This window comes from Spea bombifrons, chromosome 1, assembly GCF_027358695.1.
Source record: "Spea bombifrons isolate aSpeBom1 chromosome 1, aSpeBom1.2.pri, whole genome shotgun sequence".
Lineage (NCBI taxonomy): Eukaryota > Metazoa > Chordata > Amphibia > Anura > Pelobatidae > Spea > Spea bombifrons.
In genome coordinates this window covers 117850859-117874759 of record NC_071087.1, presented here as the reverse complement: position 1 = coordinate 117874759, position 23901 = coordinate 117850859, and the positions used below count along the sequence as shown (strand labels likewise).

At 43.0% G+C, this 23901-nt stretch overlaps 3 protein-coding genes across 6 annotated transcripts; 1 reads left to right on the top strand and 2 right to left on the bottom strand.

Moving 5' to 3' along the window:
• Window positions 1-575: 575 nt before the first annotated feature.
• Window positions 576-4255, top strand: PIK3IP1 (phosphoinositide-3-kinase interacting protein 1). Its single transcript, XM_053470166.1, has 4 exons — window positions 576-774; window positions 2605-2796; window positions 3025-3103; window positions 3366-4255. The coding sequence occupies exons 1-4, from the start codon at window positions 717-719 to the stop codon at window positions 3559-3561; spliced, it is 525 nt and encodes a 174-aa protein (XP_053326141.1). The 5' UTR covers window positions 576-716; the 3' UTR covers window positions 3562-4255.
• A 1049-nt stretch (window positions 4256-5304) lies between these two features.
• Window positions 5305-16374, bottom strand: LIMK2 (LIM domain kinase 2). Of its 2 annotated transcripts, none has more exons than XM_053470142.1 (16): window positions 16236-16374; window positions 14110-14177; window positions 10339-10429; window positions 9797-9906; window positions 9517-9681; window positions 9182-9272; window positions 8880-9040; window positions 7930-8104; window positions 7759-7845; window positions 7509-7637; window positions 6917-6973; window positions 6766-6831; window positions 6108-6282; window positions 5936-5991; window positions 5664-5821; window positions 5305-5570 (listed from the first exon to the last, which is right to left on the bottom strand). In XM_053470142.1, exons 2-16 carry the CDS (start codon window positions 14127-14129, stop codon window positions 5405-5407), a joined length of 1707 nt encoding a protein of 568 aa, XP_053326117.1. In that variant the 5' UTR covers window positions 14130-14177; window positions 16236-16374; the 3' UTR covers window positions 5305-5404. The 2 variants fall into 2 exon arrangements, with proteins under 2 accessions (XP_053326117.1, XP_053326126.1); XM_053470151.1 differs by having other exon boundaries at window positions 6817-6831.
• A 1747-nt stretch (window positions 16375-18121) lies between these two features.
• RNF185 (ring finger protein 185) lies at window positions 18122-23882 on the bottom strand. 3 transcript variants are annotated; one of them, XM_053470106.1, is made up of 8 exons: window positions 23812-23882; window positions 21496-21655; window positions 21187-21405; window positions 20957-20975; window positions 20445-20557; window positions 20283-20337; window positions 19850-19967; window positions 18122-19000 (listed from the first exon to the last, which is right to left on the bottom strand). In XM_053470106.1, the coding sequence occupies exons 3-8, from the start codon at window positions 21354-21356 to the stop codon at window positions 18903-18905; spliced, it is 573 nt and encodes a 190-aa protein (XP_053326081.1). In that variant the 5' UTR covers window positions 21357-21405; window positions 21496-21655; window positions 23812-23882; the 3' UTR covers window positions 18122-18902. The 3 variants fall into 3 exon arrangements, with proteins under 3 accessions (XP_053326081.1, XP_053326095.1, XP_053326090.1); XM_053470120.1 differs by having other exon boundaries at window positions 18122-18997; XM_053470115.1 differs by having other exon boundaries at window positions 23805-23878.
• Window positions 23883-23901: the final 19 nt, after the last annotated feature.

Sequence of the window (23901 nt, the reverse complement as noted above, 5' to 3'; positions counted from 1 at the left end):
GCTGCCAGAAGCTGTGTGCCCGAGCATCGCCCTCACCCAGCACCCAGAACATGCTGTCCTCATCAAGGCCATTACTGATAAGCCGCTGTCTACTGTATTCACACACATTGTATCCGCATGAAACATTAACACAGGGGGAACGGCCTCATCCTTCCCTATCTGGGGGGCTGATCTTCTTGCTCTCCCTTAAGAGTAGAATGGGGGGCCACTGAAGTTTTGTCACCCCCGACAAAAAGCCAAATCATTGGGGATCGGGCTCTACTGTGGCATTTTCAGTGGCCATTTATATTCATGAACATAGAATGTTTGTAAATATTCTGTACTCGGCCGACCTTAGCCTGAGGGTGAGCGCCACGAACAGTTAAAGGCACCGCACACACTGCCCTGCTGAAATGCCACCTAACAGCCACCGGGCCGGACACACGGATGGGGCATTGTGTGCAAAAACGCAAAACACGGCGGTCATTATGAATATACCCCCCACCCCCATCTATACCCCCCACCCCCTCCATCTGTACCCCGCACTGCAGAGCAGCATTTTGCTGCAGACGCTTCCGCTTCAGCATCCAGCCCAATGGGGGGAGGAGCAACCGATGGGAAAAACAAGAGGGGGAAAGCGAGAGCTCTAGCATTCAGCCAGCAGCATTCAGAGCAAACAGCGAGCCCCACCGAACTGAGACCGAGTCACCGAGTGCACAGCACCGACAGCCGTCAACATGCTTCTCCATCTGCTCCTAGTGATCGTGGGCTGCGATTTGCTGTCAGGGACCCCAGGTAAAGGAGCGGGGCAGGGACCCTTCATTATCACTTAGGAGACATTAAAACGATTCCTTAAAAAAAAAAAAAAAAAAAAACTCTCGCTTGGACAGCGATCATTTGGCGCTGCGGTGGGTAACGACCCCTAGCATGCTCAGCCTGAATTTTTGCTCGATGAGGATGCTGGGAGTTGCAGCCCACATCAGCTCCGTGCCCGAAGGGTCAGACTTTCGTATGTTGCCGCTGCAGGCATTAAGCATGTTGCATGTTTTGCGTGCAGCCGCTTTGCTGTGCGGGTGTAAAGGCTCGTGTTAAGGCATGTGTGATGTTATTTGTACATGTTTGCGAACATAATGGATGACGCCATATGATTTCATATTAACCCGTTCTTTACGGTGCGGGGCTCGGATCACATGACCTTGTTTTTCTGGATGCCTTTGAGGGGTGGGCTCTGTATGGTTTCACACCCGTTTTTTTGTATTCGAGTCGTGATTGGGTTTCCTTGTCGTTGAGGTTACCTTCTCCAACTTCCCATTGGCTATCTCTGCACGCGATCTCTCCAGCGAACTAGCAGACCTTTATGTTTTTTGGCACTCCCTGTGTTGGAAAAACCCACATGCATTATGTAACATTGTTATTGTATTTCGGGGTTGGAACAGGTCACTCTGTGTTCACAAAGTGTTTTCTTTATTCTTCTACAAATACAATCCAATATAGCTTCGTAAAAATATATAGATTTGTGTGGGAGATATAATACATTTTTTTTTTATATATATATATATATATATATATATATATATATATATATATATATACATACATACATACAACATCCTGGGGTGATCCAGCTTCAATGATCTACCATTAGAGTATTTATAACCAACCCATTCACCCCGCCATCCCATAAATGTTCCTGCTGTTGCTGACCACATATACCTTCTCAAGCTCCACACAAGTACTGTAAAGAAAATAAGGATCTATCCTTATTTTGTTGAAACAATTCTACTTCTGCAATGTAAGCATTCCGCTCCATCACCTTATTCCACAAACTATTCTATAAGTGGGTCTCAAAGCGAGATTAAGTATGAGACAAGGCGTGTGGAAGTCACATGAGGCTTTTATTGAAATGTCCCTCGCAAAAGGCAGTTGCTGTCTCAAGGGCAGTTCAAGTTGGGATATAAATAAAAACGGGGCCAGTCTGAGGCTGACTAAGCGGCCCTTGTTCATTAAGGCAAGTAGCCCGCTAAATGACAGGCCACAGTGCATGGCCGCATTTATTCAGCCAGTGGCCGCACACTGCTGGAGCGGCAGTATGGGCCACCAAGATGGCAAGTCTATGCCTGAAACAAAGACCGTTGGTGGTCTTTGGTCTGGTGGTTCTCAAGCTAGTTTTCAATGGATCAGCTGGGAACTGACAACGAAGCAGCATCGTTGGTGAAAAACCATGTCCTTGTACAGGCTAGTGTAGTGGAAATAAATACAAAAGTACAAAACCAAACAGAAATAATATGCTAAATTGAGGATTTTGTGAATAGATTTCAAGTGTTGGCTTTAGAATTGGAGAGATTGAAGATAATTAGACAAGCGTGTCCATTTCAGAGGCCCTAAAAGCATGGGTTGTGAATCGAGTGCCCAATGAAATCAGATAAGGTTAATGGCCCAGAGGCTAGCAGTTTGGCATATGGTGGATTTGCGCAGCCCTTGCTTTTAATATATTGGTCTTTCTTGTTTTGTCATGGGTCCTTACTCAAGATGTTCCTGATGTTGCTTAAGAGTGATAAAGTTGACCCTAGAGGAACTTCACCGCGAGCTACGTCTGACAGTCTGTACATCATCTTCTATTTTCAGCACCAGCCGAACAAAATCCTATGCAAACCTCAACACAATTTCCGCATCACCAGGAAGAGTCATCAGAATCTATTTCGTTCTATAAAGAGCCAGTAGAAGCACGTGAAAAGCCTCAGGCAGCCCAGCCTGTGATCAGCATTAGTGAGAGGGTCCAAGTAAAACCTAGGGAGAAGAAGGATCTAGGGACACTAGGTAAGTCATCCCCTGACCCACAATACAATCGACAAGTTTGTATGCAGTAAAATTAGACACTTCATTACATATATTACATATATTCATTACATATATTACAGTAATTCCAGTGTATACAAACACATGCAATACCAACATAAATGTTCTTCTCCAGTTGTTGCTTTTAGGAATGGCACTGCATGCGGTATCTCTGTAAACCAAAGTGACACTTTTTTTTTCTTATTATAGGGTATGTCTTGGGCATCCTCATGGTAGTCATAATCATAGCCATTGGTAGTGGCATTGTGGTCGGATACATATATAAAAGGTAAGTATTTGGATAGGGTCACATTATATCACATGATGGTTGACAAAGATAATTGATGGATTGTTAAAGAGTGCCATAGAACGAGACAAACTATCCTTTCATTTTCTTCCCCTCTGATTTTATAGTAATTGACCCAGCCTACCTCTCTTTATTTTCTAGCCCTTCAGCACATACACAAACTCATTCCAAAACATCATCACCAAGTCCTAGGCTTTACACAGTGAGGCTCATTATAACTAAATCATGTGTCCTCCTCTCCTAGGGGAAGAGATCTTAAGCAACAACATGAACAGGAAGTGGAGGAACGTCGTATCCAAAGGATAAACCTACCACTTTCTGCGTTCTTGAACCCTTCGTGCGACGTTGTAGATGAGAACAACATAGAGATTTCATCTAGTCATACAAATCAGGATGGAGCGGCACCCCTGATGAGCTGCACGGGGACGCCCGGGGCGTGAAGGACCACTCACACGCAGACGAAAGATGTTACTTTTGACGTAGTGGTACATCACTACATATGATGGTATTGTCACGCTTGTCATGGTGTGCCTTTGGAGGCCAAGAGAATGGAGGCAATGATTTATGAAGTTACCAGATTTTGTTTTTGTTTGTAATTTCTGATAAGAGACTTTGATGTTTCTATAGAGACAGCAGAGGATGAAATATGATTTTGCTCAGGTGAACAATACCATCGGTGATTCTAAGACTACAGTCTGTCTGGTCTTTCCTGTGCCCTGGTTCAGGAACGCCAACATGGGGTTCAAGAATATTGGCTGTTGGTGGTAGTTTGTTTCAGCCTCTATCGCTTGCCTAAAATCACAACTAATGGGAGAGGCTGGTACACCATGTATGTTAAGGGCAATAATTCTGTACATAGTCCTCTAGGACTGGATAAGACTATATGTTTAAATGTTGTCACTGCATATGTGCGTGTTAGCCAGGGCATGGTTTCAAAGCTTGCAGTGTCTACCCTCAGATAAGAACAATAGTTAACTAAAAGGTTTATGTCATTTGTGTTTAAATGGACAGTCGAATGTACTTTTTGTAAGAAAAATCTGTTTATTTACTTTTTTTTTACATGAGTGTTTTGTTTCTATAAATAAAACAATATCAGGCAGTGCCTGTTAAACCAGTGAAATGTAAAAAAACAAACACATGAGTATGACACAAAAAGCTTATGGGGGGGTCTAGATTATACAAAGGCGATGGTGAAATGTTCTACTGTCTTAGTGACACATCTGCTTAGAACAAACCTGAAAAAGGAGAGGTTCATCTCACCCGCAGGGCAGATAGCCGCCATATACCTCTACGGTTACAGGTACTGAAGTGGTGCTCGTGAAACAGCTTCCTTGTATGCAATTTTAATAAAACAAACATTGACCTCATAGAATAATGTCCAACATCAAGCTAAGAAAGAAAGGGGGGAAAAAGTAGTAACTATATTGTTTGTTCACTGGTTAGGGGCCAGATTCATACATAGCATAGTGGTGTTAAAAAACAAAAAAAAAAAGTTCGTTTCACAGCAAAATCTTAAAAATGGTCTAAATTTGAGAAAGGCACTAGAAAATTTAAGGTAATATAGAAGGCAAGTTCTCACCAAAACATACATAGTGAGGAAAATAACATTTACAGTCAAATTCCCCAAAACAAAAATAGTCATCTGAGATAGTCAATTCCAGTTTTCACCAAAAACATACACAGATAAGAACACTATAAAAATGTAGCTATATCCCCCTGCAGCATATAGTGACCATGGGAAAAATAATGATCATCATAGAATAGCAAATTGCTTCCCAGTGACAAATAGAATGCAAAAGGCACACTTTGCCACATTACACCCTACGTCATTCAAGTGTACGTGTTTCTTTGTAACTTTAAGAAAAAAGTGCAACGTGTCTGACCCATGGAAGTGTTGTACAGAGACTCCTGCAACCAAACAATGGTTTGCGGGAGACTGATGTGTAACGTTGCACTCAAATGAAATGGGGATTTCATAGCCAGTGGAGGGAGGGAGGGCTGTAGTATGTTCGGAAGGTTTTCAAGTATAGAGGAGCTATAAGAAATGACCCTCTTAATCCTGGCAAATATAATAAGCAGATGAGTAACCACTCATACTTTTGGTCCCTAGCTGAATGTAAACTGCAGCCTATTACCCTTTGTAATAATGTTGTGGCCAATGGATGCTGAACCCAAGTGGGAGCTAGTGAGAAAATAAGGGCTTTGATTCAAAGTGCAGGAAGAAAAACATGCAGAGATGGTTTCTCTCTGTAAAATCAGAATGTCAATGGTGCCCTTCGCTCCTTAAGAATGATTGTTTTCCTGGGATACACTTTGATCATGCACGAGGCCATACTGCAGTCTGAAGTTCTGCTCCGTATACTCCATCTCTGAAGGGAGGGGGATCCCCAGCTCTCCCAGGAATAGAGACAATGCTGTAAATGCATCATGCAGATAGGGAAAGTCAGGCCTGAAAAAGAGATGTGGGGGGTTGAAACCGTGAGAAGAAACACAGCATTGGAAACCTAGTAGAGATTACAGCAGCAAATATCAAGATAATCACCTTCTATCGGGTTCAAGTTGGCAGCAGGATGTGGCCAGTGGGAAAAAGCCAGCAGGACAGTCCTTGGGCACAAATTTCTGCCAGAAGAGTTGGACATTCAGACCAAAATCCAATGTGCGTGGCAGACAATCAGGATCAGCATATACTTGTCCAATAATCTGCAGAGAAAGACAAGCATAGGAATAGGTGGAGGATGCAGATTTTAGCATAAATGGAGGATGCAGAGGTCTGCAATTACACAGATGTCATTTTCTAGGTAAAAGTCTTCATACCTCACACAGCACAATCCCAAATGAAAATACGTCCACCTTCTCATCGTAATGCTTTCCTGGTGAAGAAGATCAGGTTACCCCAAGACCAAGGAAAGACTTCCTCAAAATCATTGTTTCCAAACTAAACTCCCCACATCCGCCTACCCACCACAGAAAGGGTTACTTTCCATACCATTTAACATCTCAGGTGCCATCCAGTATGGATTTCCCACCACGGTGTAACGCTTCTTGCGGTCACTCTTGCGCAATGTTCGTTTTTTGGTGGGTGGGCGTTCTGGGGCAGGCCTTGGCTTCTCTTCAACAATAAGCCGTGATAGCCCAAAGTCTGCAACAACCACTGTGCCGTCCTTAAGAGCGCAAGTATTTAGAATGGTGCAAGAAATTAATATTTTTTTCAATTTTTATCTTATTGGTAATATATATAAGTTGGAGGAGGAGATTTCAAGTTACTGTCTAGAGAATATTTGTGATATTACTGCAAAAAGACGCATAAAGTATTTGTGCCTCAAATAGTGTCAAAGGCCTTTAAGCAAGCCAAGTTTTGCATATTAATTTGGAGTATGTGCACACATATGCAGCCTATGTCCATCAGTTTAGGCTTACTGTAAGGGGAGATAAAGATACACAACAAACCTTAACTCAATGTGTTCCATTTTTAAAGGCAGCTTTCAAGATTAGTATTAAAAGTTTTTACCTAGTCATTAAATTGACATCTATCATAAGGCACAAACACATCTGGTAGGCGGTTTATGATTTACCGAATATGTATTCTGTATTAGTGAGAACAAGAGAATAGGGGGGATAGTTGTAAAGAGCATTTTTGGCGTTACCATCTTTATTAGACAGTTGTGTGAATTGAGGTCTCTGTGGATGATGCTCACGGAGTGAAGATACGCCTGATGGGAAGAAACATTTATGGCATAAGTATCTACAATAAATACATATCTATATAAAAAGGCAGTACATACTAACTAAACTTACCATTCCACATGAAATGTCTTTAGCAAAAGAGACTTTCTGCTGCCAAGGACAATGATCCTTGAAGATACATGTGATAGGGGGAAAACAAAAAAGGTATTATTGTCATTAAAACTGTTTAAATAATTGACCCTTTTACCCACTGCATTGCCTCAAAACATTTGGCCTTTCTCTGGAATTTGAGAGCATGGATAGACATGGCACCTTTATCACTTTTAGCATATGTAATATGTCTCCAAGGATAGCATTAAGTGCACATACAATGTCCTGCCCTGAACTTCCCTCTCAATTGTCCTCAATCCACCCTTACGATGGCTGCACGAAGCAATACCGAAAGAATAATATAAATGTCCTTAATTGCAATAATCCAGATGAAGGCAGAAAAATCCATACAATAAAGTAAGTTTCACACTGTATTAAAAACTCTACCTCTTCATACCAAGGGTGGTGGTTAGCTACAACTTCCTTCTGGTAGAGGTAATAACTGCTGTATATTAAACCCATGACTTTGACCTCTTGGCAAAACTTTTTCAGAATCAAAAATACACATCCTTTCAAATGACTTTCACCACCAAAGCTACTCTAGTGCTCTTACCCCTCTCAGGAAGTCTTTCAACGTTCCGCACTCAATGTACTCAGTCAGTAGGTTCAGCCTACGGTCCTTATACAGAACCCCAATAAAACGTAGCACATTGGGGTGATCCAGAGAGCGCATGACTTTCACCTGAGAAAAAATAAAAAAAACGTCACCCATCGTCACGCAAACCTTCTCCCCGCCACAAGGTACAAATAGTATGAAATCTGATTAAGGTAAGCTGCATCTCAGAGTAGGAGCTTGTGCGTACCTCAGTGAGGAACGTTTTCTGAGTCTGTTCATCGAATTGGATTAGTTCTTTCATCACCATCACCCTGCCTGTGGCCCTGTGTGTGACCTGCATATGCAAACAGTTGGCTAAGTGAATCAGAACATTAACGTGATCCACCCCATTCACCACCACCCTCCCCCCCACAATCACCTTGATAGCTCGTCCAAAGAAGCCTTTGCCCAGTTCTTCTCCGTGCAGCAGGTCAGATGGGCGGAAAATCTGCTGAGTTTGTCCAACAGCACAGCGGAGAGACTCTGAGCGATACACAGAGCGGGGGTCTTTGGGAGAGCATGGTCCCGGGGAACGGCTGTTACTATTGCTCCGACTGCAGGAAAATAAGGTATAAGCTGGACCGAAACAAGGAAAGTCATTGATGGGAGGAAAAGGTTAGAATAGCATTGTCAAGTAGAAGCGAGTAGGACTGTAAGGAAGGAGGATGAAGTATGAATGTAGAAACTGGAAAAGTACAGATGAGATATCGAGATGAAAGTCATATTAGTGCGGTAGGTGCCGGCTACAGCAGCAATGAGAACAATTTCAGAAAAGTTGTTAAAGGGGCAGCCATGCTGATTATTGTTCAACAACAGTTGGGTAAAACTACTTTTGCTAGGACTTCAGAAAAAACAGGGGGAATTAAGTTAAAAACAGCTCTTTGCTTAACAGGAGCCTGCTTCCTCACAGTTGGCCTGTTACAGGCACCGGGTCCACCCACATACAGACACTAGGAAAGCTCCTGTTTCCTCCCTAGCGGCTGGGTTCATGCGCGATCCCCGGGGCACCCTGCTGTGCCTTCAGAGAAAAAACACCGTACAAATCAAGGGAAGGCTATGAGGTATTTCTAGTTTTTTTTTATTTTCCCCATCATGACATGGCTACTCCTTTAATGGTAGAACCAAGACAACCTTGGCAAGAGATACTGAATAAAACATTGAACAAGAGCATATTTTATAAAAACACGGTAGCAACAAAGTTCAAGGAAGAGGATGAGTAATAGAGGATAAAATGAACGATAGCAACACAGACATGAAGTCTGTACGAGGAGTATAATGAATAGAACCAGAATCAATGTAAAAGTGAAACTTGGTAGTACTAAAAATGACCGGATAGAGCTGCGTTTGATAGTGCCCTCTGAACAGGCCTTTCCATCTGTTGTGCACAAGGAAGAAGGTTTGGGGGCAGGGTTATCAGGGGAAGTTGATGCTGGGTTGCGCTCTACCAGAAGCTGCAGGGTCTTATCTGGGCAGCAAAGCAGCTCATCAGCCTGAGGAAAACGAAGGGAGAGAAGGAATGAGGAGGGCCAGGCAGTTCGCCAAACAAGGGCCATCACAAAATATAATTATAACTGCACCCCATCATCAACAGTTAATACTGTAGCCTACATAGCATGATGAAGATTACTAACCTCGCTGGGGGGCAACGAGCTGACAGGAGCTCCATTAATCTCCACAATACGGTCACCGAGGTGCAGCGTGCTCCGAACTTCAGGACTCACCCTGTAAGAGAAAGGTTCAAAAAGTTTCATGACACCGTCAGGCCTGTCACCAGACAGAGTAAAGCCAACCCTTTTGCTTTCCACTTGGGACTGGATCGAGGACTTATCTATTAATAACATTTAGATGAAGCAAGAGAATAATTGAGAGGGGAACAGAAATAGGAGTTACAATTTCTATAACTGTGTTGGGGAAGTGAAGATGGTCCACTCCACATTACAAGGGTACAGACGGAATCCATACTCACTGTGTGACCTGCATGTCATCCACCGACACAGAGAAGCCCCTTTTCCCTACAACATGCGGATGGATTTGCACGAGGGTGAGCGTGTGAACATGCTTTTCTTGTGCAGGTTCATTGCAAAGACCCTCAAATTGCGGTCGTAAGAGAAGCAGCTTGTGACATGGTCCGCTGTAAAAGTGAAGCACAGGCAGTGACCAAAACACATTAATTGTGCCCGAAGGAGTGTGTGGTTACAGAACATCTCAAGTAAAGGGAGCGTATGTGTATCATTGGTATCCCTCACCAGTAAAGTGCGGTGCCCTGCACCAGACAGAATGACTCTCCATCCTCAATCATTGCCTTGCAGCCAGAGCAGCAGAAGCATTCTGGGTGAAACTTGTATTGGCAGACAACCTGTGGGGAAAACACAGACCGATATATGCAAAGGGGGACCATTCAAAGCTCCGTGCACATGCACAGAAGAGGACAGAGAGAGGGAAAAGTAATGAGAAGCCTCGTGATGTCTGGTTTAGGTGATAAGACCATTTTTAAAACTTTGCACCAAGAATACTTTTTATACAAAACGTCCTTTTATTTCTACGATGATTTGAAGCAGATTCAGCATCTTGTTTTGGCCAGCCAACAGCCATTACATTAATAATTATACATTTAACAATTAATAAAACATTCAATCACTTTGCTACACTACGTTGGGTTTAAGATTGTTGGGATGGGGCAGGCTTAGCTCTGTAAATATACAGAATAGGACAAATGCTTTAACACAAAGTTTTAAGGTGTTTCGGAGGAAATGCAGAAAATACGGAGTTTGTAATGGTTTGTTATTACCATCGCTGGTCCTGTGAGTTGCAGTTTGCAGCTGAGACATTGTTCTGCTTGTGAAACCCAGGGGTCCACTGGAGAGAGAAGCTCGGAATCACTGAGAAAACAGAAGAAATGTAAATAATACAAAATAGAGATGGAAACAGAGTGTTTTCTTGGGAATCAACCGTAAAATCCCCTCAAATCATACTGAACTTTTTTTCTTCTTCTAATTATCATTGTGAAACTGGACATAGCTATTAATGGCATTTAGTGATGTTGGGCTTTTGGAGAGAGTTCAAAAGTTATGAAGGAGCTGCACAAAGAAAAAAAGAAGTTTATTCACTATTCAGTATGAAGGGTCAACACTACAAAGCTACTGTTATAAAAATGCTTATGTTATCATAAATATTATTGCTGACAAAGACAGTAGAAAATGTCTAGTCTATGATATATCACGAGTTACGCCAACATATCTACTAAGAGGCGTAACCTGCTTAAAAAGTAACCAATCAGAATGATGCATGCTATTAGAAGTAGATAAGAAATATAAGAAGTTATATAAACCATGTAATCCAAATACGTAATTAGACAACGCTTCGACTTTTGTGTGTTGTGTGCCTTGTCTCGATTATGCGCATAATCTAAATAAAGAAAAAACTTTTTCTGAGGAGAATTCGACCATTAATTCAACCAACAGCTACTCCAGTAAGCATTGCCGATCCAATCTTACAATGCATAATTGATGTGCGAGTAGAAACTGAATAAATCTAAATATGCCCGGCCAGCTAAGCTCTTCCTTCAACAGAAGCTCACTGGGGTTGGACCTTCAAAACGTACAGTGAAGTAAAGAGGTTGAAACTAGACTTGTGCATTCGTCTTCGGGCGAACATGAAAACGAACATGAAGAGCGCGTTTTCGTGTTCGTTCCGAAGACACGCTGAAGAGAAGACAGCGGCGGTAAAATGTAGGCGAAGACGAAGACACACACCACGAAGATCTTCGTGATCGTCTTCGTCTATCATTCTCCCCCCCCTTCTAACTTACCTTGTCTTCGCGCCATCGCGGCAGTTCACGGTGGAAATCCGCAGGTTCGCCGTCACGGGTTACAGGGCAGCGCGATTGAGCCTATTGGTCGCCTACAGGGACCTCCTCTGGCATCGACCAATTGGTCGATGCCAGAGGAAGACCCTGCAGGTGACCAATAGGCTCACTCGCACTGCCCCTTAACCCTGTAAAAAAGAAGTGAACCCCTAATAAAAGTTAACCCCAATGCTGCAAATTACCCGGCAGATCCCACTGGTCTCCCTGTTCTATCAGTTAAATGTCCGTACAAGCGACTTTATTGGTCGCTCGTACGGACATTTAACTAATTGAACAGGGAGGGAGACCAGAGGGATGTGCCGGGTAAGTTACGGCACCAGGAGTTTAACAGTCTGTACGAGCGACCCTATTGGTCGCCAGCAGGGGGCTCATCTGCCATCAACCAATGGCAGACGAGCCCCCTGCTGACGACCAATAGAGTTGCTCATACGTACATTTAAACTCCTGGCACCAGAGCTGCGTTAACCCCGTATTAACCCCTTAACCGGGAAAACGAAGAAAAACCGAACACGAAGAATGTCCACGAATATTCGCCCGAAGAGAAGACAGGAACAGGCGAATATTCGCGGAATACGGAGATTCCCCCCCCCGAAGACGAGCACGAAGAGCCCCCTGGTGCCCAAGTCTAGTTGAAACCGCATCTCTCCTGCCACCTCTGTGAATAAACCCTGAAGGTGGGTTAACATGCATACAGAGTTTGTTGGCAGATAAGAACCATTTGGCCCATCTAGTTTGCCTGTTATCCCTCATTTAAAGTCTCAGACCTTAATTGGCCCTTGTTCTTGTTTTAGATTTGAGCTATGCCCGTCCCATGTGTTTTAAATCCCATCACTGTGTTTACCTCTATCACTTCGGCTGGGAGGCTTGTCCCCTTTTCTACCACCCTCCAAGTCTGTAGATAATGGAGGTTTATTGGAACAAAACCAGTTTTTTTTCAACATATACACCACTGTATTTTATCCTGAAGGAAACAACATCTTAGTGAGCTTTAATTACTCATTCACTTGCCCTAATGCGAGGAGACAAGTTACTGAAGGTACAAAGCACGTGCCCATGTATTTTGCAATACAGGAACACCCTTATCCTTTACTTGAGCTCAAAAGCTTAACACTTTGCATATAAAATAATGTCGGTTATCAGAGCACTTCCTCACTTACAGCACGTGGTTAAAGCAGCTGAGTAGCTGTAAAATGGGCTTTGTACACCGGTCACAGCCACAAGCCTTATATAACTCTATATAGTGCTGCCTATGGGGGACCAATGTATGTTGATTTTTGTCCATTGCATAGTATCTATACATTAAATAATCACTAAATTCAAAATTTCGCCATTTCTTTTTTTTTTCTCATACATTTTCTCTGTGAGAAGCCGGATACATTTTTGTAGTTTTGCTATAAGTAGGTTTAGGGTCAAAACCCTAGAAACTACTTTCGCATTACCAAAGGAAACATCCATCTCTTTTTCAGGACAAGTTTAACTATACTTCCCTCGTTTCAGGCAAACAATGCATATCATCACAATATATATACAGTATTGGCCCGAATATAGGCCGCACTTTTTTCCCCCACTTTAAGTCTTTAAAGTGGGGGTACAGCCTATATTCGGGGTCTAGCGCCCGACGCCCGGGACATGCAGTTCCGGGCGCTGGGCAGGCAGCAGGGTTAGGATACAGATCCCCCGCAGCGGTGCAGGGGACCTGCATCCTACTGTCTGATACGCTCAGACAGCCTCCCCTGCCGGCACTTCCCACGGGGGGAGTGTCTAAGCGCATCGTGTAGACGTTCACAGGCAGCGGCGATGCGCGTGAACAGCCTCCGCTGCCGGCACGTCTGCGTGATGCGCTTAGACAACCTCCCGTGCCGGAAGCTGTCTACGCGTATTGCGTAGGTGTCCCCTGCCGGCCCCGCAAGACACACTGGAGTCTTCTTTGGTAAGTCGTGGGGGGGCACATCTTGGGGGCAGAGTGGCAGCATGTCTCGAGGGGGGGAGGGCAGAGTGGCAGTATATATATATATATATATATAGGGTGGAGGGCAGAGTGGGAGCATATCTCGGGGGGGGCAGAGTGGAAGTATATATCTACTTTTTTTTAAACTAAGAAACATTTTTCCTTAGAAAAGCACCTAACTTTTAGGGTGCGGCCTATATCCGAGCCAATACGGTATATATATTCCCAGTTATTCCCCCATATGTGCCAAACCAAACCATAAAAAAAGCAAAATAAAGGAAGAAAATATAGTTACAGATAGGAACTTCACCAGCTACAATTCCCATCATCCAAGTAACACATATACACACACACAATACGTTTTTTTTTTTAATTACCGTACAATCTCTGTATGTTACCGTACAAATGTATGAGCAATTTCTGCTTCAGATGTATAATAAGCCTGAAGAAGAGACCTACATAGCCCCAAAAGCTTGCAATCTATTACACTTCAGTTAGCCAATGAAGGTATATCTACCAGCTTTGCTCTTTTGCTTTCTATGGCTAACATGGTACAAATCTACACCTGTCTGCACACACTAGCCTACAAGATAATCTAGTACATCACTTGTGGATAAGGGAAAAATCGAAGTAGCTCGGCGGAGGCTGGAGAAACATTCGGTTTAAACCGAAACATTTTATATTATTTAAAATATCAAATTTGACTCCTGTGTGAATACAAAGCATTGAGGTGTAAGAATTCTTACCAGGAATCACTCGCCCTCATCTAGGCATTCTGAGATGACCCCGCTGCTGAGAAATCTTTCGGCTCAAGCTGAAAGCAAATATTTACATGAATTAACGAAGAGGCGGCAATAGGTAGCAACTACGGCACAAAGTCCCTAAGAACGACTGGCAAACATAACTTTAAATGTTATATTTGCGGCAATTACTACATTCATGAATTGCGCATGAATAAATGATATTGCTAGTTCCAGCTCTCTTACTTCGCTATCGATTAAGAAGGCGCAACCTTGGCAGGTTCCTCCAGCTAGAATAATGTATAATTTAATGGGTTAGCAGACTTGCTGATTTAACTATCCATTATACAGAGCCAACCAAGCGCTTCATACAGCAGAAGCATGTTGGGAACGGGCCTTCATAATGTATAGTGAAGTCACTATATACCATTTAACTCCGATGCTCCTTCTAGTAAATAAACCCTATTACGAGGCACAGACATAATATACAATGCATGTAATGCTTGAGATTCCATCCCATTGCTACAACGCTAAACAAATCAATATCCGCAGTTGCTATGTAGTAAGATGAGATCAGGTACCCAAGCGTGCTCTCCGATTGGCTGATCTATGCCATATGATACTTCTTTATGCTGGAAGGTAGGATTATCACAGAGCAGTTATGCGAGAAGTTTTTTCACGATAGAATACTTATGCCGATCCCATCCATTACAAAGGAAAACCGAATTACAAGGAACGCATTAAAGATATTGCCAGCTATACCACTAATTTTTCATTAAAATTAACAAACGCAGCAAGGATTGTGAGCGTCAAATACAAAGAATGACAGGCGAGGCAACACCGAGGGCTGTAATCTGGGACAATGTGGCAACTTCAGCTATGTAGCTGGGTCATACTGGGGCAAATACAGAGTATCCTCGGGCAGACTGCTGCCACTTTAATCAATATGACGTATTATATGTGCGGCACCTAAGAACCCATCCCTGCCCCGAGGCACGAAATGCCAACAGTCTTATTAAGTGTATTTTTCATTGAATTTAAAAACCCATCAGCTGTTTGAGATATATTAATACAGCGAGCTGTATTTTCCGTTAGTCTTGTATAAACCGTGACAGTAAGTGAAAGGGATGCAATATCTGCTTATAGACTCTGTCTCCATTTCTAGGATCCAGCACTGTCCTAAACACTACTGTGTAACCCATCTATCTCTTCCACCCTCCACTACACATAAGCCGTTCCACCGGCATCCAACACAAGACAGACTAAAGACCATTGTCTGGGCTTTCGTTTATATGCCTTAAAAATAAAGCAGATTCCCCAGATATTTCACTAAACACCTCTGACCACGACGATAAGACCCTTCAAAAAAGGCTTCATCTCTGATCTACTCCCCGCTTTTGTTTTCACAACTTCTTTTGTTTTGCTTCCTGTTTGCGGAATTCCTTGCTGTACTCCAGAAAGCCCTCCTCTGGCTTCACAGCTTTGTGTACTCCCTCAACACCCACCTATCCGACAAAGCCTCAAACTCCGACACAAAGCCTCAAACTCTGACGCCTGAAACAGAAAGGGAGAGCGGGTTCCCAGAGAAGATAGAGTTAATCAATTGCTCAATACCCTCATCACAACCCAACGCACATTCTAATTGTTCCCAACATTCAGCAGACACAGCCCCCTCCGATAATGTGCGGGATATACGGATAGAGGAGCTCTGTGAATAACGCGTAACACCCGGGCTATTCGTGTACAACATGTTATCATTAAACTAAGCCCTATGCATTCAGCGCACACCTAGTAACAGAAAACTCATGAACAGCACCATGTACACAACCGAGTGCGTACAGCTGTAACATGGCTGGGGGCTGACACACACACACACTATATATATATATATATATATATATATATATATAATATATCCCTTACCCAGCTCCCCATTGTTAGAGTACACATTCATATATTATACATTGCATTTAACGGACGCCACTCCCCGCCTCTATAAATGGAATCATTATATACATTACATTAAGTATATACACCGCCTCCCACCCCCTATGCACAGTGAGCCCTGCGAACCCCAAAGGGCATCGCAGCTCCCAAGATGCACTAGGACTTGGTCACGTGCCCATCCCTACCGAGCGCTCGGTGATCCCCGGGCCGCTCCCGCTTCACTAGAGATGCGGGTGATGTCATCCGATGACATCACAATACGGGTACCGGTGTGGTTCAAACGCTACCTGGCTGCATGACACAACCCATTTCCCCTCATTGTTCCCCGCCTATTAGTCGACGCCTCACACCTAGTTCCCGCCTACGTGGGGGGAGTTGTTCTCCTGCACCGTCCCGTGTGCTGTGCTTGGTCGATGGGACGCCTGGCGGCCAGGCCGGGGCGGTGTAGGCTGCGTTACCAGTCAATTTATACGGGCGTCAAATAAAACATACGCTTAGAAAAATGTTCCTTCCTAAGAAAGCCATAATGGCACTTTGTATAGGGAGCATGTCACCTAAACGCGGTGCTTCCAGTTCCCATTAGATACTACATACATATATATATATACACGGTATATACCTATATATGTAGGTCAAATGTTATCTTACACCCTGTGCTCCATCTGTGAGCTTTAACTGCAAGTATAGAAACAAACATGGCTGCAGGATGTGCACATGAGGGAACGGCGTTCTCATTCTGGTGTATATATATATCTGTTCACATGTTATAATTAAGTGCTCGTCCATATAGCACCACCATATACTGCAGCGCTGCTGTACAATTGGCAAGCTGGACATCACCAATAGTAATAGTAAAATCTTGAATAGTACAATACACTCCATGTACCCAGGTGGCCCCTGCGAGGGCATAAAAACACAAAATGCAGCTGTGAATATTCTGCCAGCCACATTAACACCGCTTGGATGTGTGTTTAGTGTGTCTGTGTGCGTGTTGGTTAGTGTGTCAGCTTGTGTAAGCGTCTGGGTGCATGTTAGTGTGTGTGGGTTTGTATGTTAAGCGTGCATGCATTTGTTGAGTGCCTAGGTGTCTGTGTTAGCGTGTTGATGTGAGCGTGTTGATGTGTGCGTGTTTTGAGAGTGGCCCTGGATTCGCCCCTGAAAACGCATCCCTGTATATTATACATGAAAGTTTTCAAACGCTTCTCGCCTGTTTGCAGATCGCATTAAAGTGCGCTCGAATTACACACGCAATAATTGCATGGACTTCACAAAACACTTGTCTGTAGATACCCGTCAGAAAGACAGTGAGGACTATTACAGTGAAGCACGCAGAATACAGTTCATTCATTTAATAATGAAAATTTGCTTTAGTCTCTGCCTGTTTTTGCCCAGCCAGCACAATTATTTCTAGATGTTGGATTAACAAACAAACCAAGGTCCCAGTTTGCAAAGTACCCTCCATTCCTGCCAGAACCAGCATCCATTTAAACTTGATAACCAACTTTAGCTTCTTCAATAGAAGCCAGTTATTATGCCAAAGCCCCGAAAGGTCTCCATTGTTGGAAGGCACTCCCAAATGATCAAATGTGGTAGCCCTCAGCGCAAGTGCCTTTTATACCTTACTGCTGCTTAGGTACCAAAAAAATCAGAGGTGTGAATGCCAACAGCACCAGAAACAGGGTGGTGGACACCTCAGGCAGGTCTGGATAGACCCTCCGATCACAGGTACATGAGGATATAGAAGCCCCGCTTTGTGATTTGTTGACTAAAGGGAAAGTTGGGATTTTAACTCTGACTTCACTCTATATTACACGGTAGTGAGCTTCTGTTCCTGGAACAGTTTGGCTGGCCCTTTATAATGCATAGTTAAATAGTGAGAATTCTTCAAAGTCTCCACCATCCACTAAATTATGCATTATTTGGGATAGATCAGCCTGCCATTGCTAGTCCTTTCACAGTGACGCGGCAACCTCTCCCTTTAGTGAATAAACCCCTTTGTGTTCCACACACACATAGCCCAAAGAAAACATTCTCTATGACGTGTATACATACAAGTTCAGACAGGCAAGTATTTCCATTTAAAAAGTACAATTTAATTATTGTAAATCTCATAAAATTGAGGAATCATCACTGTTCCACGCCCAGGTCCAGATCACACTTAGCGGAGGGTACAAGAGACCCCCATAGCTCATCTTCCTCCACACGACCCAAGATTTTCATTTTAATTGTCACTGGATTCTGTGTTCTAACACTGCTCTCCCTAGTGTGACTAGCACTCGTGGGCTGCGCTCCTCAATATTCTCCCCTGGAAAAATCTGCAGCATTGTCCTTTTCTTCAAGCCCGTGCTTTAAACTGCCCTTAACATTCTGTACTTAACGCAGTTTTCTCACAGCATCCTGCAGTTTCTTTTCCTGTTGCCCTCAATGCAGCACTTTTTACACTGCTTTCCACCTGGATCCTCCTTTGCTCTTTGGCATCCAGTCATTGTGCCTTTTGCCCCAAATAATTCATGATGCATTGTCCATGCATCTGATGTTCTCTCTGTCCCAGCCACGTCTTACCAAAACATAATGCTTCCCCACCATGTCCTATCTCTCCCACCATATCCCATGCTGTTACGCTACAAGCTCCCTCCCGTACATCTCGATCAGACACAATAATACTTTTTTTTTCCCCTCAGCTCTCCGAACATCAGTGTACCCCTTTCTTTTGTTATATAAACTGCGCCGAACAGCAGAAATTTGACTGTAATGCAACAAGAAAGGTCAGAATCCAGGATATGATGGTGCAAGGGCAGGAGTCCAACTTGTGAAGAGATTCAGTCCGTAATGCAGTTCACAGGGAGATGGCTTCAAGCAATCAGCAGCCAGAACATAATGACCAAGGCAACGAAGAGAAAGAGGCGAGAAAGGAACTGCTCATCCACATATTGAGGCGTTCCGGGGACTGCTAAGAGATAACATACAGTTGGTAAACAGAAGGTGGCTTATCTGAGCAATAAAGATACGTTATAAATCATCATCTGCAACAGAAAAAAAAATAAGCAGATAGATCAAGGACAAAGCAAATATTAGAAGCGGAAAGGGAAATGCACGGGCATACAAGTGTAAGAGGACAAGGAGAGAGAATACTTCTACGGGGAAGAAAGCATTACAGTGAAGCTAGATAAAGGCACAGTTAATGCAAACAAAGTATTAATAGCATTTTTAGATGTATAGTCCAATGTTAAGTATCAATAACTTAAAATACTAATACTTAAACTAATATTAATAAGCTTAAATTATTAAACTTTTTGATGGGAAAAAGTTTTTCTATGAAAGTGTCTTGAATTTCCTAATTTCCTGGAAGATTACTTTAATTATTTTAATGATATTAATTTTAATGATATTATATTTAATTATTATTAATCAGCAGGTCCTACTCCTCATGAATTGGTCCTTGCGTTCGTTGAGAATGCAAGGCATCCAATCATCATGGAAGTCTCCTGTGATCTTACAGGGCTAACAGCATGGGTTTGGTTAAATGACGGCTTCAGGTGCAGTTTATGGTGATCCAGCCTGCCGCTAAATAACTTATTTTCTTTTTTCACTTTACTGAGGCTGCTGATTGGTTGCCGCTACTGTCTTCATGTCCGATGCCGTCATGACAGCATGGAAAGTCATGAAGGTTTTACTGGGTTAATATAATGCTGCACAGGTTATGAGCGATAGTGAATGCGCATGAAAGGCATTATAGAAGACCAGACACCAAGCGCTCCACACAAAAATAACATATAGACAGATCTTTTTGAAAATATACCTGGCGGTGGACGGCCATCATTGATATTAAATGCCGTGGCAAATATTCCGAATGGAAATGCCCCGATACCAAAGGACATCTGGAACCCTCCATCTCCAAATCCAAAACCCTGGAAACCCTGCGCAAAACAAGAAGATTTCATAATCAAACTATTAAATGGGGGACAATATTGCCATTTATAGTTTAGGGTTTATAGAGAGGGGTGAAACCAGCGTATAAAACAGGAAATTGGCGATCAAATGTTTCTAATTATAAAATGAATGACAGGAAGCATTGTCCCAGCCAACTTGTTAGCGATGTAATTAATACATCCCAAGGGCAGCTTGTTACGTGATAATTTGCAAGTCCCGGGAGCATCTGCAGAATTTCAGGTGCGGAGCAATCATTTCATCATGTGACTCAGACACGCTGTAACAGTGCCACCTGCACTCACCCCTCTGTTTTCTGGTTCTGGTCTTTGCCCTTGAGGCCTTGGTGGAGTCTTCTCTCTGTTACATGAGAAGAGGTGTGTAATATTATACAGTGTCAACAGCATATGTTACAACAAAGCTGATCATGGAATAAAAAAAAATCAGTACAGCCCTACATCTCTCACCTGGGGTCTTCCTGTCCGGTGCTTCCTCTCCCATACAGGGGGATGACTTTATCACGACTGATCCCCGCTTTGCAGACTGGACAAACTTGGCGGTTAGGTCGTGTTTCCAGCCACTGAGAAAGAAGCATTTTATTTATTGATTTATATAGTGCCACCATTTTCTGCAGTTCTGTACAATGTGAAAAAAATATATTTATGCCCATTTGTCTAACTATAGTGCACGTGAATAAAAATCACAATTGACCATGTGCAGGTAGCGCCTATAATAAAAGACAGCTTCTACAGAGAAAGTAAAGTATATAAAGGTAAAGTGCATCAGCATCCACAGAGAAAGAAACTACAAAATACAAGACAGATCGCTCCAAGCACACAGTGCAGCCGATAAAAGGACCAATATCCCCAGCTATTCATAGACAGCCATTACAAATATAATATCCAGACATGACTTATTTACCACTCGCTTAAATAAGTGCATAAATACGCATAAAGTATATATTATTGATACAACTCACCTGGTGCAAACATGGCCAGCTACAAGGGAGACGGACAATTGCGGGAAAAATAAAAAAATAATGCATAAATTAGGAAAATCATTATAATGTATATTATATTACACAACTAATATCTACTTTAATTACAGCTCCTCTCAGGATGTTCCCATATATGCAAAAAAAACCCTCCCTGCCTTAAACTTTTAATCCCCAATTTATTTCCCTGACATCTCCCCTCCCTGAATACTTACCAGAACAGGTGGCCACAAAGGCTAATCACGGCATCCTTAGCGGTATCAAGACATATGTTGCACTCAAACGTGCTGTCCTGGCTGGCGCCCTCGCCGTTGCTGCTGCCGCTTGCTCCGCCGGGACTGGAGTTCTCCGCAGATGCAGAGGGAGCCGGTCCTGCACTTGCCATTGTAGCCAGCGGGTCCGCAGGAAAAGAGAATTGAGTCCAAACTAAAGACCTGCCAGATAGATGAAAAAGTAACGTAAGCAGCAGAAATAACGGTAATGATAGAAAAATGTAAAATGATATAATCACAGCCCATACTTACCAACTGCTGCCCAGCGAGTGCTCTAGTGAAGCTGCATCTGCTGCAGTAACCGTATGTTAGTGTCTCTAGAAGAGTAGGCTGAGCTTTTTGAGCAAGTTGCTTTTTCACTCTGTTACATCATGTCCCCATAGAGCAAACCGCTGACAGGTGGGAAAGGAACCTGCAATGACGCACATAGCCCAACCTTAATGGGGTCCGTTACACCATGACTCCTTGCATGTATAGAGAAGAGAATGGGGGATAATGGAAGAGGAAAGGATATAGAAATGGGTAGGATCACAGAGCAGCGCCAGAATGAAAGAAACCTGAGAGGCAACACGTCCCTACAGTGCAAATAATCATATTTACCTAGTCCCTGATGAAGTCAACATATGACGAAACGCGTTGGACTTAGTTTCTTAAAACATTAAGCATTTTTAATGGGCTATTTTAAATAAAGAACTTTTGGAAGATACCCTGCCTGCCTATCATCCGTTTGTATCCAGCAGATGACCGGTTTTTAAAACTTTGAGGTGGTTTTAAAAAGTTCCAGTAAATCTTCAGGATTCCTAAGATACAGGCTATCTTTAAGGCGCAGTTCCTACTACAATCTTGTGAGTGTGGCACAACTAGTGGGGGCTGTTTTAAACCTTTTAAACGTTATTGCACCATTTGTGGTTTTTATTCTTTTTACAGAGTATTTTTAAAGCTGTATCCCCAGAATTTGTTCTGTTTTATCCATATACCTGTTATAAGGGGCTTTTTGAAGGAAGAGTCCTTGGGGAAGCTACCACATATGTGTTCCGAGGAATGAATAGAGGGTTAAAAAGCTAAGTACCCTGTTTTTATATTTTTTCATTCTTGTAGAACACAGTTACAACTGTATTGTAATCATATTTACCTGTCTGCAATTGCCCCCTCCTGGGTGCACATCTTACCTGTCTAATCCCCTTCCCATAGGGACAGCTATAACTCACAGCTGGTAATGCCTGCCCAAGGTCAGTAACACATTCACATATAGGCAAGAACTGAGAATACCGGTTAGGCGAGTCAAATATGCAGAATAGAAGACCCAGGTCACACAATAACAGGCAGCTTGTCTAATACTGTCCACGTCACAATAAACTCAGTTCATGTCAGAGCAATCTAGACCCGGGATAACGCTTACTACACTACAATCCTGAACACAGGCAGGCACTAGATGGTATATAAACGCTGCACGTTTACACGCAACACAGACTGTAGCAACACGGCACACCCCCGGCCCCAGGAATCCAAGTCTGCCCGATTTCTACTGCCTCAAAATGTATATTTTTACGAAACAGACTATAAACAATGACAACTTTGCACTTGAGTTTAGTTTGGAAAAAGCCGGCATCATGTTACACTATTTTTTTTTAGCAAATGATTAAACGGCATATTTTTCCTGCAGAAATGCAAAGCACGTCTAACTCGCTTATCTTTTATTTATACAGCGCCGACAATTTGCTCAGCGCTTCTTATTCAGAGGGTCTGCCAAGACCGGGACCGACAGACTTGGATAAAGCAACGTATTTCATAGAGAAGCCCCGCGCGCAACTTCATAATCTAGGAATACCAAATATATTACCAGCTATAGTTATTCTAACCAACAGAAGAATAGCTCAATAGCAAATATTCCATAAAACATAAAAAATATTATTTATTGTTTTATATAGTGCCATCCTATTCCACAGCGCTGTACAACAGGCACACAGGACATAACAAGTAGTATATAGCATAAGAATAGGTAAGCAGGGCATATACAAACTACTAGAGTGTAAACTCTGCGGGGTGTAGATACACACCTATAGTACCCCAATCAAAATGACTGTAAAGCACCAAGTACACCGTTTAACGAGATAAGATACAATGTACATATAGCTACATACTAGACAAGATTGTAGACGTTGGAAATGTGTTACGCAATTCCGTATCATGGCGTCACTTAATGAAGCGCAATTAATTAGTTAACTCCATGTATTGGATTATATACCATATGTCAGCCAAGGGCGTTACATAAATGCTGATTACTACAGACGTGTACTCAGCGCCACACACATCCAGGCCGCGGAAAGGAAGGGATTTATAAAGTACAACTTTTAGAGAGAAGCTGTAGAGAAACGGGTATTAAACGCAAAGTGTACGTCCTCCCCGGCTATCACAACCTGTCCGGGGTGAACTTTGAACAGGGTGGACCCGGTATGTCTGCTCGGTGTCAGCCGACAGCTACGTACAGGACACTTTGTGTTATCGCCCTAAGTTTCACTGGACCGGAGGGGTGTGTAAACATGGCCGCAGACCTCCCTTACCGCTCACCTTCCACTTGCCGTTCTTTACCATAACCAGCTCTACGGACCTCGGTAAGCCTAATACCCGTCAACGTCACGTCCGGCCGTGGAAAGAACT

Bases quoted from the DNA above. Each gene is read 5' to 3' on its own strand.
- LIMK2 (XM_053470142.1), bottom strand. From the start codon at position 14,129: ATGAGGGCGAGTGATTCCTG. The intron at 9,041-9,181 runs GTTAGTAATCTT...CGTTTTCCTCAG, and splicing joins GCTCGTTGCCCCCCAGCGAG to GCTGATGAGCTGCTTTGCTG. The intron at 7,638-7,758 runs GTACGCACAAGC...ATTTTTTCTCAG, and splicing joins AGAAAACGTTCCTCACTGAG to GTGAAAGTCATGCGCTCTCT.
- PIK3IP1 (XM_053470166.1), top strand. From the start codon at position 717: ATGCTTCTCCATCTGCTCCTAGTGATCGTGGGCTGCGATTTGCTGTCA. The intron at 2,797-3,024 runs GTAAGTCATCCC...TTCTTATTATAG, and splicing joins GAAGGATCTAGGGACACTAG to GGTATGTCTTGGGCATCCTC. The intron at 3,104-3,365 runs GTAAGTATTTGG...CTCCTCTCCTAG, and splicing joins GTCGGATACATATATAAAAG to GGGAAGAGATCTTAAGCAAC.
- RNF185 (XM_053470106.1), bottom strand. From the start codon at position 21,356: ATGGCAAGTGCAGGACCGGCTCCCTCTGCATCTGCGGAGAACTCCAGT. The intron at 19,968-20,282 runs GTGAGTGCAGGT...TGTTTTGCGCAG, and splicing joins CAGAACCAGAAAACAGAGGG to GGTTTCCAGGGTTTTGGATT. The intron at 19,001-19,849 runs GTATATTTTCAA...GTTATCTCTTAG, and splicing joins TGATGGCCGTCCACCGCCAG to CAGTCCCCGGAACGCCTCAA.